This window comes from Parus major, chromosome 2 (assembly GCF_001522545.3).
Source record: "Parus major isolate Abel chromosome 2, Parus_major1.1, whole genome shotgun sequence".
In the NCBI taxonomy this organism is placed as follows: Eukaryota; Metazoa; Chordata; class Aves; order Passeriformes; family Paridae; genus Parus; species Parus major.
The window spans coordinates 117,581,593-117,600,102 of NC_031769.1; the positions used below are offsets into that span (position 1 = coordinate 117,581,593).

The 18,510-nt window shown below is 37.1% G+C and overlaps 1 protein-coding gene across 1 annotated transcript in view; it reads left to right on the forward strand.

Moving 5' to 3' along the window:
• PREX2 (phosphatidylinositol-3,4,5-trisphosphate dependent Rac exchange factor 2) overlaps positions 1-17,505 on the forward strand; it is a 169,117-nt gene extending 151,612 nt beyond the window's left edge. Inside the window, exons 38-40 of the mRNA XM_015619412.3 lie at positions 1-103; positions 9,216-9,283; positions 12,126-17,505. Of these exons, the coding sequence (XP_015474898.1) occupies positions 1-103; positions 9,216-9,283; positions 12,126-12,171 (217 nt within the window). The 3' untranslated portion in view covers positions 12,172-17,505. The remainder of the gene's footprint in view (positions 104-9,215; positions 9,284-12,125) is intronic.
• Positions 17,506-18,510: the final 1,005 nt, after the last annotated feature.

The following is an 18,510-nucleotide window of genomic DNA, read 5'->3' on the forward strand; positions in this document are numbered from 1 at the left end:
CTGCACTCTGAGCGTCACCCTGGAGCAGGCCATCACGCTGGCCCGGAGCCACGGGCTGCCCCCTCGCTACATCATGCAGGCCACGGACGTCATGCGCAAACAGGTGAGCTGCTCAGGGTGGGGGACACCCGGCTGCTTCCAACAGCACAGGAAGACACCAAACAGGTGGCTAAAAACCACCAAGCATTTTTTAGCCTCCATCCTAATGCTGTGCAGTGTCTATTTGAGTCCTCTTAGTTTGGGTACTTTGTGATTTGGGTTTTCTTTAATGTTCTTCCCTTGTTGTTGAAGGTGTTGTGTTTATTTTTGAATACAGAAACAGGCAATTTTTAACCAGTTATTTACTGTCTCTTATGATTTTACTAAATTATTTATGTGTAATAAATGCCTTGGGATCGCCTTACATCAGAGTAGTCTGTTGACTAAGACAGCCTTTATTTTAATATATATGATTAATGAAAACAAGATTATTAACTATTGTCAGTAAAAAGTGACTCATGCACTGAATTAAGGGGAAGTATAAAAGGGAAGGAGAGAAATAAATACCATTGGTTTTTACTTTCAAGGCAAGATTCCTGAGGACAATGTCCGTATTACAAAACAATGTTTTTCACTATTTGGTCATAATAGGATATTAGGATTTAGAGACAGGATAGTTAACCACCTCGACATGAACTCTTGGTGCTGAGGTATGCCAAAAATATTGGATTAAAAATAAATATCAACTGAAAATGGGGGATACACTCTACTGTATTAGCACAACATTTTCTAGAATATCTTGTTATCAGAAAATACTTTCAAAGGGATGTATCTTGGAAGGAATTCAAAGGAGGAACATGAATGGTCCAGAGGTTGTTAGACAAAGCTTATAAACTGAAGATTAAAGAGCTCAACCTGTTCAGTTGATGAAAGAGAGGTTGAGGGGGGACTTAATCACCCTGCATGCATATGGGACATATATCCCAGCCTGTGGTAGCTTTCAGCCTTACAACAAAATCATAAGCAAAATACAGGATGCACTCAATCTTGAAGTGAAAAAAACCATAATTAAATATTGTAACAATTAATCACAGAGAAGACAAGGTTCATAATTTCTGGGTTCTAGATGGCATCTAACTTATTATATTCATTAATTTTGCTACGTATTTTGTGTAACAATCACAGTTACGAAAATTATTTAAAAGCTGTACTTTACTTCTAACTTGCTATAGAGAAAAATATGTGTATGCTAGGTGTGACCTTTAGTTTGTTAAAGCAATTTTGTGGATAGTTTCCATAAATCCACATCAGTTGCATGTAAATGTTGTTGCTGTTAAATACTACATCAGAGTATTTAATATCACTCCTTTTTGTATTGGGCTTTCACTTATTTTGGTGCATAAATTAAGTTTCTGTGGTGAATAAACATCCTCAAGGTTCTTGAATTGGGTCATGTACATCTGCTCAGGAATTACAGCTTTAACTTGACTTGAAAAGAAGGCTACTGCTATATATGGATAAACGTACATGTATAGGTTGATATATCTGCTCCTACAGTCCTAGACAAAAGGCAGACCTGCGTATTTTTCAACCAAAAAATATGGTTGCAGGTATTTGCATAAATTTACTTGTAGGATGTGTTCTGTCGAATCATACATTTTCAAAATAAAGATCTAGGCCATTTTAAAAAACCTGCTGATCCATTTTTGTATCTTCTGCAGTTTATTTAATGAAAATGAAAGAAACTGACGCGGTTTTGAGCAGCTGTAGCTGTACTTGCTCAAATACAGATGTGAAAAAAGGCCTTTTGGTGAGGCTACGTTCTTTGAAATAAAACAGCAGGTGATCAATAGCTGTTAAAGATACCAGTATCTCAATACCACACACAGACATTGTGAAAAAGTGTGCTTGTATATCTAGACTTTTTTCACACATTCTTTCCCTTGCAGGAAACCACTATGACATTTAATAGAGTAATAATCTTTTGTTGTAATTTTCAATCAGTCTTGGAGCTCAGTAGGAGAAATACAACCCGCTATTAAATTCTAAATATTTTGGAGTAATTTCAGCAACGTATCTTCTAGAAACCTGTTCAGATTTAATGTTTAAATTATCAGTAGGATTTAACTGTCAGGATCATAATGCAGGCCATAAAATTTGGAAGAAGAAGGAATAAAAATGCTTCTTGGGGCTTAATGCAGAACATTTAGTTAAGGGCAATACATGTGCCTTTTCCACATAAAAGAAACAAAAAAACTTGTTATCCCATTTACACACTAAACCTTTTTGTGGAATTAAGATATTAGCCACAGGGAGGTACAACTCAAGGGACATCTATTCCATCTGTTACTCAACAGCATTAACTCCTGTCAGTATCAGCTTCCCAAAAGAGGAAATTATCTCTACTCAAAGCTGATGTGTTTTCCAGCTTGGTGCACAAGTACTGAATAACTGGAGACATCTGTTTGAATGGATAACCTCAGGAATGATTTTTTTTTTTAATTGAAGGAGGTCAAGATCGTGGTGAACATGACTAATAATAACTACAGCTCTACTGTTGAAACATGTTCAAAGTAATTGTCTTGTCAGTTACAATAAGATAAGAAGCACCTTGTCTGTGAGAGCTAAAGAAAAAAGACCAGCTTGTGAGAGTGGGTATGAGCTTGGGTCTGTGGGATAGCTTTAGTAAAGCAGTTTTGATTTATTTATAAAGTAGAGAAAAAATTGTCCCAACATCCCACTTATCTTTTGGTAAACTTTTTTACTTATGCATATGCTCATGTAAACATCTGCACACACAAAATACTATGTAAAGCATCCTGACAGCAGTGTGACTTTAGGATGCAGCAGAGTGGAGAGGACAGAGGCCTAGGAAAGGAGCTGCAGGAGAGCAGAGGGCACTGAGGAAAAAATGTAACTGAAAGGCTGAAAAACAGAATAAAAAAACAGAAGAGAATTTATGTTGTCTTTTAAGTGACTAACTGTATGTTCATGCCTTTATTAAAGTATAATAACAGCACTATATTTTGAGCCTACCAGGGGAAAGACTATGTTAGACCTGTTCTTTGCAAACAGAGATGGAGTGGTAGGAGATGTTGTGGTTGGAAGCTGCTTGGGGCATAGTGGTCGTGAAATTACAGAGTTCTCGATATTTGGTGAAATCAGGAGGAACATCAATAAGAGTTTTGGACTTCCAGAGGGCAGACTTTGGCCTATTTAGGAGACTTATTCAGGAAGCTCCTTGGGAAGCAGCCCTTAAAAACGAAGCAGTCCTGGAAAGGTGGGTGTGTTTCAAAACAGAGATCATGAGGGCGCAGAAACAGACAATTCCTGTGTGCCGAAAGATGACTCAACAGGCAAATGTTCAGCCTGGATGGGCAACAAGGTTTTGAAGGGACTTAGGAATAAAAAATAAGATGTATCATCTCTGGAAGGAGGGTCAGGTCTCTCAGGAAGTATTTAAGTGAGTTGCTATGGCATGTGGGAAAAAAATTAGAGATGCCAAAGCTCAGTGGATGACAACATTTTTAAAGGATAATAAAAAATGTTTTAACAAATATATTAACAGCAAAAGAAGAAAAGGAAGGGTAAGACCAATCTTTGTTCTCTACTGGATGCAGAAGAGAACTTAGTAACTGCAGATGAGAAGACAGAAGTGCTTAATGCCTTCTTTGCCTCAGCCTGTAGTGGGAAGACGGCTTGTCCTCAGGACAACTGTTCTCCTGGGCTGGTAGATGGTGTCAGGGAGGAGAATGGTCCCCCCATTATCCAGGAGGAGGCAGACAGAGAACTGCTGAGCTGCTTATATATTCATTTATGAATGCTTATACGTTCATAAATCTATAGGACCAGATGGGATCCATCCCAGGGTGATGAGGGAGTTGGCAGATGAGCTTGAAAAACCACTCTCCATCATTTACCAACAGTCCTGGCTCACTGGTGAGGTTCTAGATGACTGTAAGCTGGCCAATGTGATGCCCATTTACAGAAAGGGTAGGAAAGAATCCTGTTAATTATAGGCCAGTTAGCCTGACCTCAGTGCCTGGTAAGGTAATGGAGCAGTTTATACTGAGTGTCATCACGCAGCACTTACAGGATGGCCAGGGTATCAGACCCAGCCAGCACTGGTTTAGGAGAGGTAGGTTGTGTTTGACCAACCTTATCTCCTTTTATGACCAGATTACCCTCCTGGTGGATGAAGGAAGGGCTGTGGATGTGTCTATTTGGACTTCAGCAAGGCCCTTGACACTGTCTCCCACAGCACACTCCTGGAAAAGCTGTCAGCCCATGGCTTGGACAGGAGCACTCTGTGCTGGGTTAGGAACTGGCTGGATGGCCGGGCTCAGAGAGTGGTGGTGACTGGTGCTGCATCCAGCTGGGGCCAGTCACCAGTGGTGTCCCTCAGGGGTCTGTGCTGGGGCCAGTTCTGTCCAATATTTTTATTGAACATTACGACATAGATGAGGGTATTGAGTCTTTCATTAGTAAATTTGCAGATGACACTAAGCTGGGAGAGGGTGTTGGTCTGTTGGAATGGAAGAGGGCTCTGCAGAGAGACCTGGAACAGTTGGATGGATGGGCAGAGTCCAATAAGATGAAGTTTAATAAATCCAAGTGCCAAGTCCTGCATTTTGGCCACAATAATCCCCTGCAATGTTACAGGCTGGGTTTGGTGTGGCTGGACAGGGTCCAGGCAGAAAGGGACCTGAGGGTGCTGGTGACAGCTGACATGAGCCAGCTCTGTGCCCTGGGGCCAAGAAGGCCAATGGCCCCTGGCCTGTGTCAGGAATAGTGTGGCCAGCAGGAGCAGGGAGGTCATTCTCCCCCTGTACTGGGCACTGGTGAGGCCACACCTGGAGTGCTGTGTCCAGTTCTGGCCCCTCAGTTTGGGAAGGACATTGAGACACTTGAGCGCATCCAGAGGAGGCAACGAGGCTGGTGAGGGGTTTGGAACACAAACCCTGTGAGGAACGGCTGAGAGAGCTGGGGTTGTTCTGCCTGGAGAAAAGGAGACTCAGAGGTGACCTTGTCACTCTCTACAGCTTCCTGAAGGGTGGCTGTAGTCAGGTGGGGGTTGGTCTCTTTCTCCAGGCAGCAACTGGCAGAACGAGAGGACACAATCTTAAACTGCACCAAGGGAAATATGGGTTGGATATTAGGAAAAAGTTTTTTACAGAAAGAGTGATAAAGTACTGGAATTGTCTGCCCAGGGAGGTGATGGAGTCACCATCCCTGTATGTGTTTTAAAAAAGGCTGGATGTGGCACTCGGTGCCATGGTTTAGTTGAGGTGTTAGGGCTGGGTTAGACGATCTTGAAGGTCTCTTCCAACCTAGTGATTCTGTGAATAATTCTCATAAGTATTGTACTGATTTAGAACTTTTTGAAAGTGGATCTGTTTTTTCTATGTGACTAGTTCTTGCTGTCCTTAAATTAGTGTGTAGCTTAAAGATAAACCTATAATTTTTAAACATGGCAATGAGAATACTAGTTCATATAGAAGAGTCTAGATTGATGGTGAGAACTGCCATCATCTTTCACCAGTGCTCTGGCAGTGCTGGTATGCAGAGTATAGAAGTCTTGTCATGTAGCAAAGCTCTCCTTTATGCTCATGTGAGACAGTCTCAATTAAGAATAGAATTGGAGAAGTTTAAATTAGCAGTATATTGAAATAGAAATGCTGTAATCATGTTCAGTGGTGACAAGAAGATGTCACATAGCAAGTTGCTAATAATTCTTGGGGGTTTTTCCTCAAAAGAAATAAGAATTTGGTGGTTTTAAGTAAGGTCTAATTTGTGCCCCAACTAAACAATAAATCAGATGATTATATAAAGCTAGAATCCTTTTTAAATCAATGCATTTGATTTATTTTGTGAGCAAGATACTAAAACTAGTTTGTCTAGTGAATGATGTAAGTAAAAATATGCTGGTTTTGTTCTCAGAGGTAGTCACAGCACTGACGTCCAGGATCAGCATGTTATTCATTTAGATAGTTTTTGCAAATATATGTGTATTCTGGCCCTCAGTGCTATTAATCAAGTGCAGTCTCAGCAGTCTGTCATGGTGAGGTTTCTTTATTATGATAAAATTTTAGAAAATGGCACTGAGAAAAGGCCCCTGGAGGTGATGAAGGTCTGGACTCAACATGCTTAACAGTAACCAACATCTGTCCCTAGGTCATTCCTGACAGACATTTGTTGTATCTGTTGTTAAACCTCCAGCAGTGGGGACTCCTGCACGGTCTGTTCTAGAGTTTTCTTAACCTTTTCATTAGTATGCTTTACTTCATGCCTCATTTAAGTGGCTTTTTTCTTCTATTTTTTTCCCCTTCAATTTCTATTTTCTGTCCAGTATACCATAAACTTAGAGACTGGATTCTCTTCCCTATTTAGCAGTAGACTTTTACTATATTTATTGTTTCCAGAAATGGGGCCAACCTGTTCCTGTGTTACCACCCTCATCGTAAAATATTTCTTCCTTATATCTATTCTGAATCTACCTTTAGTTTAAAACCATTACCCCTTTTCCTATTGTTGCAGCTCCTGCTAAAAAGTCTGTCCCAAATTTGATTATCATTTCCCTGATAAGCCATCACTTGTGTAGACAAGAAATCAGTTCATCTGATCTGTCATTTTTCAGTTGTTTTTCTCATAACTAATAATTCTTCCTATTCTCCACTGAACTCTTTTTGATTCTTTCATTAAAGATGAGAAGCAGCTCTGAAGAATTATAAATAATCTTGCAGGACTTTAAGATTGAGCAATAAAATAGTAGATGAAAATCAGCATAGATTACTTAAGCAAAGGACACTGGGGAAAAAACAAACCCTAAGTTCACATTCAAAATAATTGACTGTGAGCTTGGCATTCCATTTCATGTTCAAGACTTCAGGATATGAGGAGAAAACATTAGCTCAATTTGCAGCAGTCATCAGTAAAGCAGAAGTTATAATGGTTTAGGCAGGGATAGAAGACAAAGTAGAAATCACACTGTCATGACCCTGCATTTGGATTCTGATGTTCTTATCCCTTCCACAAGGGAGTAAAATGGAGAAGATTCAGGGAAGGTCAGAAAAAAAACTTACCTGTGGTTGGGAAAGGTTTGTAGACAGAACAGACTGAAAGTAAAAATAATGTAGGGCTGCTCAGCTTCATGATGGGGGATTACAGGCCTCTAAAGAACATGTGTCACAGGTAGGGACTGACCATTATCCTCACCAGTGCAGAATTAAAGGCATCAAGTGAAATCAGATTTAAACCAAATTAAAAGAGTGGAAAGCTGGAGAGGGACTTTTTACAAGGGTATGTAGTGATAGGCCAAGGGGTAATGGCTTCAAAATGAGAGTGGGCTTAGATTGATTATTTTAGAATAAATTTTAGACATTAGGTTTAGAAAAAAGTATTTACTGTGAGGGTGGTGAGGTACTGGAACATGCTGCCCAGAGAAGCTGTAGATGCCGCATCCCTGGAAATATTTGGGGACAGGATGAACGGGGCTTTGAGCATTCAGGTCAAGGCATCCTCACCCATGGTGGAAGGCTGAAACTAGATCATCTCCAAAATTTTAGCAACCCAACCCATTCTCTGATTCTTGATGTAGCAAGCTAAGATTCTACCAAAGATGTGGATCTTTCACAAGGTTAGTGATGTGTATTTGTTACTGAGTACAAGACGAGATGGGAAAGAAGAGAAAAGAATCACTAAAGTTGATTATGTACATACTTGTTGATGAAGAGAGGTAGTATTATATGACTAATGACTGAATTCTGGAGGAGTTTCTGGGGAAAGACATGTTTATCATGGTCTGTAGTTATGTGCCTTTGCAATTGTTGGAAAAATCTTACTGAGATAGATGCAGCTATAGTAAAATAATTTTATATTCTGCCTTAAGTTTTATAGGTACTCTAGTTATTTTTTCTATCTTTATCACGATTTTTTTGCCTTAAAGAAATTTTGGGACAAAGAACAATTTTGTGGCACATGTTGATTTACATACAATCTGAGAGCCTATCTGTGTGTAAACAGCCAGCCTTTTTCATATACTGTTTCTGCTCATGATGGTGGATCAATACCTTATCAATTTCCTGAGTACCTGGTTTCAGTCAAATGAAAGGTCTAGTCTTACACTATGTCTGGAACCAATTATTATACCAATTTTACATCATGTGCATCTGGCATTGCAGCTCTGTTAGAAATATAAATTTTCTTCGATACTTCCCATCAATCTAAGATTACACAGTAAGAGTTCTGAGGTTACACATTTTTATTCTCTGTTATTTTGTCCTGAATTTACATAGTACAGGAGAAATAAATGGAGAGTCAGTATATTTCCTATTGTCAGAACAAGCAGTTTCCATCTCCTTTAAAATGATAGAAAACATAGTAAGCCTAACAGATATTTCTTTATTATGACTACTTTACATCAACAAAACTGAACTTTAAGAGCTACCTCATCAATCAAAAAGAAATTTTACTAAGTTCTTTCATATGTGTAAGCTGGTATGTTTGCAGGAGAGGGTGTATTTCACACAATAGTTCATGGTATGTGAATATTTTGCATATTTTATCCATTTCCTCCTTACTGGATGCGTCAGTGAGACAAAAGTACTTTCGTTATTCTTTATGAAAGAATCAATTGAAGTAGAGAAACACTGACTTTTCTTTTGTCCCTGCCTTAAGCAGGGATATTACACTAAACAATCTTAGGGGGTTCCTGCCTATTTATTTGGTTTTTTTAAAATTTTGGGATTCTCTGATTAGAAAGGAAGATCAGGACCTGCATTTTTCTAATCCTTATTTAGTGCCTAAGTTTAGGCCATTTTTTGTTAGTTTTATTTAGTATTTCCATAGATAATAATCTGTAATACTTATTTGTTCTAAAGTTCATAGGAAATAAGTGACATGTCAGAAAAGAGCTTTATCTATGACTTCTACACAGAATGGTGACAAAAATCAAACAAATTGAAATGAGATGTGTTTGTATTGTTTTACACCTTAAATGCTAGGTTTTTTTATGATTCTCTTTTAAATTAACAAGATCTGTAAGTGTGACAAGTGGCAAGATTTTTGTTTCTTTATTGCTTTAACTTGTTCCTCACCTTAGAAGATAGTAGCTTTTTTGGGAGATGAAACATGTGTTAATTGATTATAATCAGTAGGTAAGTTCATCTGCAAAGCTCAGAAAATTTCATAATTTATTGTGGGATAAATGAAGTAAAATTGTTGTTCCTCTTCCACAGGGTGCGAGAGTACAAAACACAGCCAAGAATTTAGGAGTGAGGGATAGAACACCACAGTCTGTGCCAAGGTAACTGATTTTCAGTATCCTAGACCATGGTTTTGTTGACTTTGTGTTAAATTCAGTCCTAGCTGCTCAAAATCTAACAGTAAATATTGACTATATTATGCTCTGCTGGTAAGATTTAGCTCTTAATGTACATAAAATCACTCTTAGCCATACAATTTTACTTTAAGTGATTAGTTGCAGAAGTACAGGCTATGCAGCACTTCAGAGCATGCTCATTTTTGAAAAATGAAACCTAGTTCATGTTAATTATGAAAACACTGGAGTAAGTCCTTCATCACTTCTAATATTTAGTGGATTTGGATAAATACTCTTAACTAGATCCATAACCCCATTTAAATGAAATACTGTACTGCAGTATCTCAGCAAAATCATGTTCTAGTACGGGGATGATGCAGTCTTTCTTTGTCTCTTTCTGAAACAAACATTACAATGAAAAATGGGCTGTTCTATATTTATCCAGCTTTTTAATGTTGTGATAGGTTGCAGGTACCTGAAAAGTTTCTTTAAAAGAACAACACTTATAAATAAAAATAATCAGACAACCATGTTCTTAATTTGATCTTAAAACGGTTTTAGTAATCCAGAACTAACTTAAAATGGGTTTTACCCATTTAAACTAAATATTTTTATTGACTAATGAGAATACATTGAATTAGCTAGACAGATATGTGAAACACATAACAGATCCACTGTGGTTAAATTTCAGTAAGGAAATGGGGAATTAGTAAAACCTGATAGAGATGACCGTGTGAATGTGATTAGCTTAGAGGCAGTCCAGAAGCAAAGATCCCTGATCAGCTGCCTTGCCTTGTGGGAATCCATGGCAATAAAGTAGCACTTTGTTACATTAAAAACAATTAAAGCGTTACTGGGAGAAGACTCTTCCTATTTTGAACAGTATGATTTAGGCCTTAAATGAACTCCTTCATGACATAGTTCTGGACAGTAAAATAATTCATGCAACCCAAACAATTCCCATCCCAACATGACAGAATGTTTATCTAGATTCAGAGCTTTTGTGATAAAGGAACAATCTAAGTTCTCAAAAACTGAAACTTAGCAATAGGATTTTTTAGCATTGCATCTGTGGAAAAAAACCTGCCTCTTTCCAGCTGAAATTCACACAATGTAGCACTGAAATGCTGAAGGAGAATTACGAGAACATAGAATAGACAGTTGCACCCAGCACACTTCCCTGTGAGCAGCAATAGCAATGTCACAGGAATATCCCAGACCTCCGTGGTCAGGGCATTAGATACACAGGTCAGAATTGTCATCAGCAGGATGCTTTTGATGTATAGCTAAACAATGCTTCTCAGTTCTCTGCTTTGAAAACAATATTATATTTGGTTTAATTTAACTTCATTTTACAGGGTTCTCTTGTTTGCAGCTACCACTGTTTCTGTTTTGTACCATCTCAACCATACAGTTGTTCCATATATATATTGACCCAGAATAAGCTATTTCTGCTCTACAGCATCTCCAGCAACTTTAGAACCTTATGGATTTATGCAGCCCTATTGCTAGTTTGCTTCATATTCCTTTATATCACTTGCTCTGAAAACCATCTTGGTGATTATGGAAATAACCTGAAGAATACACAGACCTTAGTACTTGGGGCTGAGATTTTCTGCACTTTTCTCCATAGAAATTATATATTGCTAAATTGCATCAAGTATTAACCCCACTGCAATCGCAATTACAGGTTCTCACTGTAATTTTATCTGTCTTCTGCCAGCTTTCAATATTACTACCTTATTATGCCAGCAGAATCAGATAATTTAACCTGTTTATCCTTCCTTGTCTGTATGAAGATCAGACCTTATCCTCTCATCAGTATAAAAATATGACATAAATGCATAATGCCTTGTATATATATCTCATAATAGATGTTTTGGTGTCTGAACAATGTGACCTTAAATTATTGTGTTTCTGAATCTGCCATATGACTATGTGGAAGAGCCCAGTGATCTTCAACACACGTTATGGTGGAGATTTCTCTTTGTTATTCCTTCAGTGATACGTTCTCCCAGAGGAATATGTGTAATCTCCAAATGAGATCATGTCTATGGCTGGTTCTAATTGCTGTGGTTTCAGAGGAGATCCTGTATGCTGGATAGGGGTACAGAAGAAAGGGTGTGAGGTTAGAATGATTGCCTTTTATTTTCAGTATTTCTGTTGTTATGGTAAAGTTTCAAACACCTGTTAATAACCAAATATTTGCAAAAGGGGTTAATAGAAGTCCAAAAACCTTTATAAGAGCACTGGCTACTTCAATCTGTACTGAGGTAGTCATTTGAACCAAATCTTACTGCTGTTGACTTCATCCATGAAGAAACAGAGGGAGAGAGAGTTTAAAATCTCATGCTATGAGAGTTTAAAATCTCATGTCACATGTCTGACACCTGACTTAGGTGCTTCAAACAGCATCAGGTCTTCAGGCAAATATTTTTAGAGTGAGGTTTGACTGGGCCAAGGCAAAACAGAATTGGAGGCAATTACATTCACCATGCAGATTTTCCAATTGAGAAATCCAGGGCAACAACTGATAATAGGATTAATGAAGGCGTCTTCAGTGCAGAAATATGAAAATTTTCTATAATTAAATGTGTCTATAAGACTGCTTATAGATATGTTTTAATTATTCCACTTTCAATGTAAACAACAATACTTACAAAGAAGATTTTATTAGTTTTACATTGTCAGTATTAAACTGAATTCAGTACCTTTTGTTTTGCAGTGCAGAAAGGTGTAGATTTAGTTTGTGTTCCTTAAATTTACTCATCTTAATAATGACAAAGTTCTCAGAATAATGATTGCTTTGTTTGTTTGTCCTTGTCAGATTATACAAGCTGTGCCAGCCACCACCACCTGTTGGAGAAGAATGAGATCTGCTCCAGAAAACAACCCAATAATGGCCTTTAGGATACTGGGACTATATGACAAAAATCCAACTGCACTACAGCAGTATGTCTCTGCAGCTTTGATAAATAAAAAAAAGAAAAATATCTTACTCAGGACAAAGAAAGAAATACCCTAAATATTACCCACTGGCATTGAAAAATGTCTTCCCAGAAGCATTTCTAAAATCTGTGCACTCCAGCCTTACGCTCACAGCATAGTACTCTTCCTTGGGAATTTTACACTGGAATCAGATTAATTTGATGTGTCTTGTTCAGCCACAGGATAGGTATAGCCAGCAGCTTGAAAAAAAGTCTTGTTCAGAGGGAATGTCTTCATTTATACACTATGCAGAATGTGTTCTTGTGGAAGCCTGGATAAACTAGGCTTGATAATGAGCATGCACTTCATATGGGGCCCTTTGCACTTGATAAAGCTTTTTTTCCTGTCACCATCATAATTTCTTGGAATGTTGACTGTTTCAAGAATATAATGTGAGGTTTAAAGATGGAATGCTCATTTCAGGATTGTATTTAATGGCTGCAGGCAGCTGCTATGGATGTGTGCTTGTAATCAGTAAACTCAGTGCTTGTCACGCTGCTTTGGAAGGAGGACCTACATGGCATTAGGAGCGCCAAATGGCATTTAAGGTAAAGTTCTGCCCTTTTTGCAGCTGCCAGTATAATGAAGGAGAAGGATGAGTCTGATCTTTATCCATTGTTAGGCTGAGTTTCAGACTCAAATGTTTTATATTATTACATCTCTGCACTTCAGAGTTTTCCAGAGTTGTGTATATTCTTCTGTAGCACTACACTAACAAATCTACATAAGGCAGAGATGAGTCAGTATTGTTAAACTGGAAATGACTGGTTGAAGTTCAAGCATCGTTTGGTGTTTTGGTATTTTATGCTACCATTTTCCACATTTTGTCAGAATTGTTTTGTATAGCATCTCAATTCTTTGGAGTGGTAATCGTTACAGATTTATTTTGAAATTGTACTAACTATTTAGGAGCCATGGGAGAATTTATCTTCATTTGGCTGTTCATTTGGCTAAAGAATTTTCAGAGAAAATGCCCCCAAACAAGGATTTATATATGAACACATTAAAACAAAAACTGTATTCTGAAATAGTTCTACTTGTAGCAGTAGCTCTGTGTTCCATTAGAGCAAAACACATACTGTCTGAATAAAATTTATTTTTTGTACAACACCAGCCTGTAGTTATGCTGTAGCAATCAAATATCACAACAATTTTTGCATATGATCTAAATATTTATGAATCTATCAATCTACAGTGAAATATGTAAGAATTCAAAAGGATCTGTACTCTTGAAGAGAATGTTTTTTTATAGAGGATATTTAGGGAACTTGTTATTTTTCTCCAAAGGAGGAATTAGAGCTTTCACCTTCTTCAGTATTCTAAATGTTTTTACACAGACCTAAATTTTCTAAGAAAATAAGTATTTTTATATATCCACAGATATCATTCATTTCAACATGTATATATTTATGTAGTCATATCAGTTACTGGTCCTACCATAAATAGAGAATGTTTGCATTAAACAATGACAAAGACATGCAGTAATGAACAGTCTAGTAACAACTTCACCTTTGTGCTTTAAAGTTTACTCTCTTTCATAGTTACTGGAAGCTATTGAACTATGATCCTTTTGATTAAAAAACTTAATACACAAAAGCAAAATAAAAATTTTAAAAAATATATTTTTAAAGGTTTTTGTCTAGCATGACATAATGCTTACACATAAGAAAGAGTTATGTTTTCTACAATTGCTGTTCTAGTCAGGACCTCATACTTTCAGATGTGTTTCATTCAGAGCAACACTATTGGCTATGGTAATTTGTGCTCCAGGCACAAGCACCATAATTTCAGTTTCTGCTTGTCCAGACATCAGAAGTACAGAGAAGCCATAAGCACCTCAAGCCAAGGGTGTGCCGGTGCCAGCCCAGCTCTGAGCTCACATCTTCCTGTGAGGTTTCCCCTCATGAGGTTTGATTTACTATGAGGGAAGTCCACTGTCGGCTGCATGGTGCTGCTGAGCCTGTAGACAATAAAATAACCTAGAGGACAAAATCTGTTGCATGTACATGCACTCTTGTAACTAGTCATTGTGGATTTTTTTATATAGCATTGAAAATGGTAGGAGTGCAAATACTCCAAAATAGTCTTCCTGTATAATATCATAATTCCCTGTTTCATTTTGTTGTTGAAATCATGGGATAATAGACATCTATAAAGGACAAATAATTATGAGCCAGTCACTGGTCAAAATTCTTTAGCTGTTATTTCATGAGTGTGCATCAGAAATCTTGATCTCTTATTTTGGTATCTAACTTTTGGTCCTTTATTCTTTTTTACCCCCTCTAGGGACAGTTTTCAAAAAGTTATTCAGCATTATGAGATTTATTTGTGACCCATATTGCAAAGTAAAGCATCTATTTAGCCTGGTATCAAAGGAGCTGAGAAACTTAAGCCCTTGTTTTCTGGGATTATAGATAACACATAAAAATATGACTCCACAGTAACACACAGAATCACAGAATCAATTAGATTTGAAAAGATCTCTGGGATCATTGACTCCAACCTATAGATTGAGTCCAACTTATTTTCTGAGGAAATGGGGCACAAATGTCCCACTTACTGACTATTAAAAAGTGGGGATCTGATTTCTCAAAATGTTCTTCAATGGCCTGTACGAAAAATGTAGTATTCAGACTACTTTTCTTGTCCCTCAGCTTTCAGAGCACACTGCACATTCTAACACCATTCTATTGACTTCTAATAACATTAAATGGACTTCAGTAAGTCCATTCTTAAAATATAAATATACATATGTTCGTTATTAAAGCTGTTTATCTGGTTTGGTATACGTATAGGATGTATTTCCTCCTTACACAAGGTGCACTTACAGATTAAAAAAAATATCCATTCTCATCACAGTATGTTTATTCTCTTATAAATATTTAAACTCACAGGTGGCAAGAAGAGATGACCAAGAGCGATGATTTACAAGAATTGTATCACCTATAGCTTCTTAAATCTTTGTTTTGACAGAAACAGGTTACATAGCCTTTTTTTTCTACAACAAAGTGTTGTACTGGTTTAGGGAAAAAAATCAGTATGTCATTTTTACTTTTTCACCCAAGGCAAGTGTAATTCTTCTGGGAATAAATTCAAGGACCTAGAGGCATACATTACCAAATACTACCACGATTCAATGCTGGCCTGGGAAGGGAGGGTTACAGGCCAAGGAACAGCTGAGTTGCCATGAGTTGCTATAGCATCCATGCTTGGAGAAAACATAGATTTTAAGTAGAGATGAGGATATTTGACCTATCTTTGCAACAATGATCTATGACTAATAGGATGTTAAACTGTCTTTAGTCTATGACATGGCCATTGATTCAGTCTAGTTCCCCAAAGTAATTATTTTTTAATATCTATTTTCCTTGTAGATTGTTAATGTAAATAAATATAAAAATGTATATAGTCCAGTTTTTCACTGTCAAATTTTGTGTTTAGAGATCCATTTTAAAGTGAATATTCCTGCTCTCAGCTGAAGCAACCAACCAATTTCATTTCCACTGAGGCAGTTCGAATCTTTAGTGGCTTTTTGGGTAGATTTCACTGGGTTTTAGCAAATGCATCAGGGTTTTGGATCAGTTTGTATTTGTTTATTTTAATGAAGTCGGTAGTGGTCAGAACTGTTCTTCTACTGGTCTAGAGCCAAAACAATTAAACTTCAGTCAACAAGGATTTATAGTAGTCATACTTAATTTCATTTGTTAGAATCCTTTAATGAAAAAAGAATGAACCACTTTTATTGATCTGATTTTAGCCAGAGAAATTCACAAGCAAATGTGCAAATGTGTTTTATTAATTCATTGTCAAATGTAGTGTGTGTATATATATATATATATATATATACACATACACATACATACATATATGTAAGTATGTATTTAAGACACTTGCCTGAATGTGAGTATACACATCATGGTTAAGCATGATGCTCAAAAAAGGAAAGCATCTTTCATTTATTTTCATTTAAATGAGAAAATCAGTAACTGTAGTATATATCTACATACTGTTCCATACTCTTTACTTTACAGCTCCTTCATGGATACATCTGCCAGCATTTTAAGAATATTTTTCGCTTTTTTTTTACAGTATGAAAAGAGCTAATGCATTGCCTTATGTATTTTATCTCTGTACTTGGTAAATGCAGGTAGTGCTTTTCTAATTATAGTCCAACAGTACTCTGGCATTGGTAAATTAGATGTGCAGTACATACCTGACTCAGGATACCTGGATTTTTCATCATTAGGTTTTGAGGTATAAAAAGATACTGAACTCGTATTTTTGTATGCTGACAATTGCATAGGGTTTTTTTATATACTGTATATATCAACCAAATTTTCCTAAAGAAAGTTTATAATTATGAATGTTTCCCTTTTCCGGCTAGATGATGTGGGTTTTCTTTTTATGTATGTATAAATGAATATACAGCACTCACAGTCATGCAGATATTAACACCGGTAAGAAATTTCAGATTTTCCAGAGGCTAAACAAGCTTTTTTTTTCTTACGTTCTTCTCTAAAAATATATATCTCCATACTAGAGATCTACTTTAGAAATAACTTCTACTTCAGTTTGAAAGTCCAATAGAGTGTTCAAAGTAGCTGGGACATTTCTGAAAGTACTTAGATTTGGACTTTCATGGGAGTACCCACAACACCTTCTGTGTGTGTTTGTGTGTCCTATCTGCAGTACCATACGCCAGATTTTAAAAACTAAGTAGCCTTATTAGCTTCTTTACACCCTGTATATAGTGTATGTATTTGGTTATATTTGTGTTATACTTTAAAAATGAAATTAATTTCTGCATTGAGTATTGCACACATTTTTAAAATTAAGAATATATTTTGTAACATCTCATTAAGCACAAGAGGCCATTACTGTTTTGAAATATTATGTGTAAGTACAGCCATACACAGAATGTCTCAGTCAGCTTTTGTCTGAAAGCAATCAAACTAGCAGTTCTGTGGGTAGTTGAGTTTGTTGGAAGTAACTTTTGGAATTAAAGATCCTTGGAACATGGATTTAAATTACTTTTTCCTTTGCTTTGTAAAGTGCCTCTGTAGCATACTTTGAATCAGTTACTATATTGATTATGGGTAAAACTAATACTGTGTACTTTTAGATCTATGTTTATTTTTTTAGTTACATAGTAAAGACTGGAATGGTAACAATGTATTACAAAATGTCAGAGAGCAATAAAACCATTCATAATATGGCCACTGCAAACCTCTTCATTTGTAAGCAAGAAGTAAGCTGGGAGGGAGTGGGTTGAGCGTCTTTAGCCCTTTCAGTCTGCCTGCCCAGGAATTCTGCTGCAGGAGAACAGAAATTAAGCTTCTAGGAATAAATGTTTTTAATAAGAATCTCTTTTGCAAACCCAGGCCCAACCTAGGCTCATTGCTGGTAATTGAAATACATCTTTCTAACCATTGGAAAACTGTACCCTGCATGAGCAGTTGCCCCTGGATTTGGGCAGCTGCACTTTGTGAAGGCTGGAAGAGACAGGCATGAAAATTGCTTTCTGGCCCTGTGGTGCCATCACTATTCCACAAAGCTCTAAAATATCCACCTTTTTTGCACTTCTTTTTCTGAGGACTTTCTGCTTACTGCTGTGTGACAAGCACAGTGTGTGGAGTGTTGTACTCCTTGTACTAAAAAACCACCAATAAATGACTGATCATTTAGGAGGGTCTTTTGGGATGCCAGGGGGTTGAGGAGTTGCAATTGCACTTGCAACTTCTTTTGTAGGACTGAAAGCTGATGAACTACTAGACCTTGCAGAGCAGAGAGTGTCTCTATATGAAGAGATTTCTGATTTCTACATGGTTGTTGTGATCAACAGATGTTCAGGACTGAAAGGAACAGTGGAGACAGGACCAAAAGCAACTACAGTTACTATGTAAACTCCCTTTTGTTTTCCATCTTAAGCAAGCAAGGAGGAGGAGGAGGATGTAAGTATTTCTGATAACTAGACTTGAAAGATAGATTTTTTTTTTTCTTCTGTCTATGTATTTCTCTCTGTAATTTTGTGATTTTTGAAAGCAGAAGTGACCACAGGATTTCAAATATGGTCTGTTTTTCTACCATTACAAGTGAGCTTTCTTTTTTCTGTGCTCCTCATTTCTGTGGTCTTGCTGCCATGAATACCTCAGAAATAAAGTCCAAAGAATTCTTTTCTTGATCAGTGTACACAATGGGAATAATAGTGCTTTGAAACAGCTGCT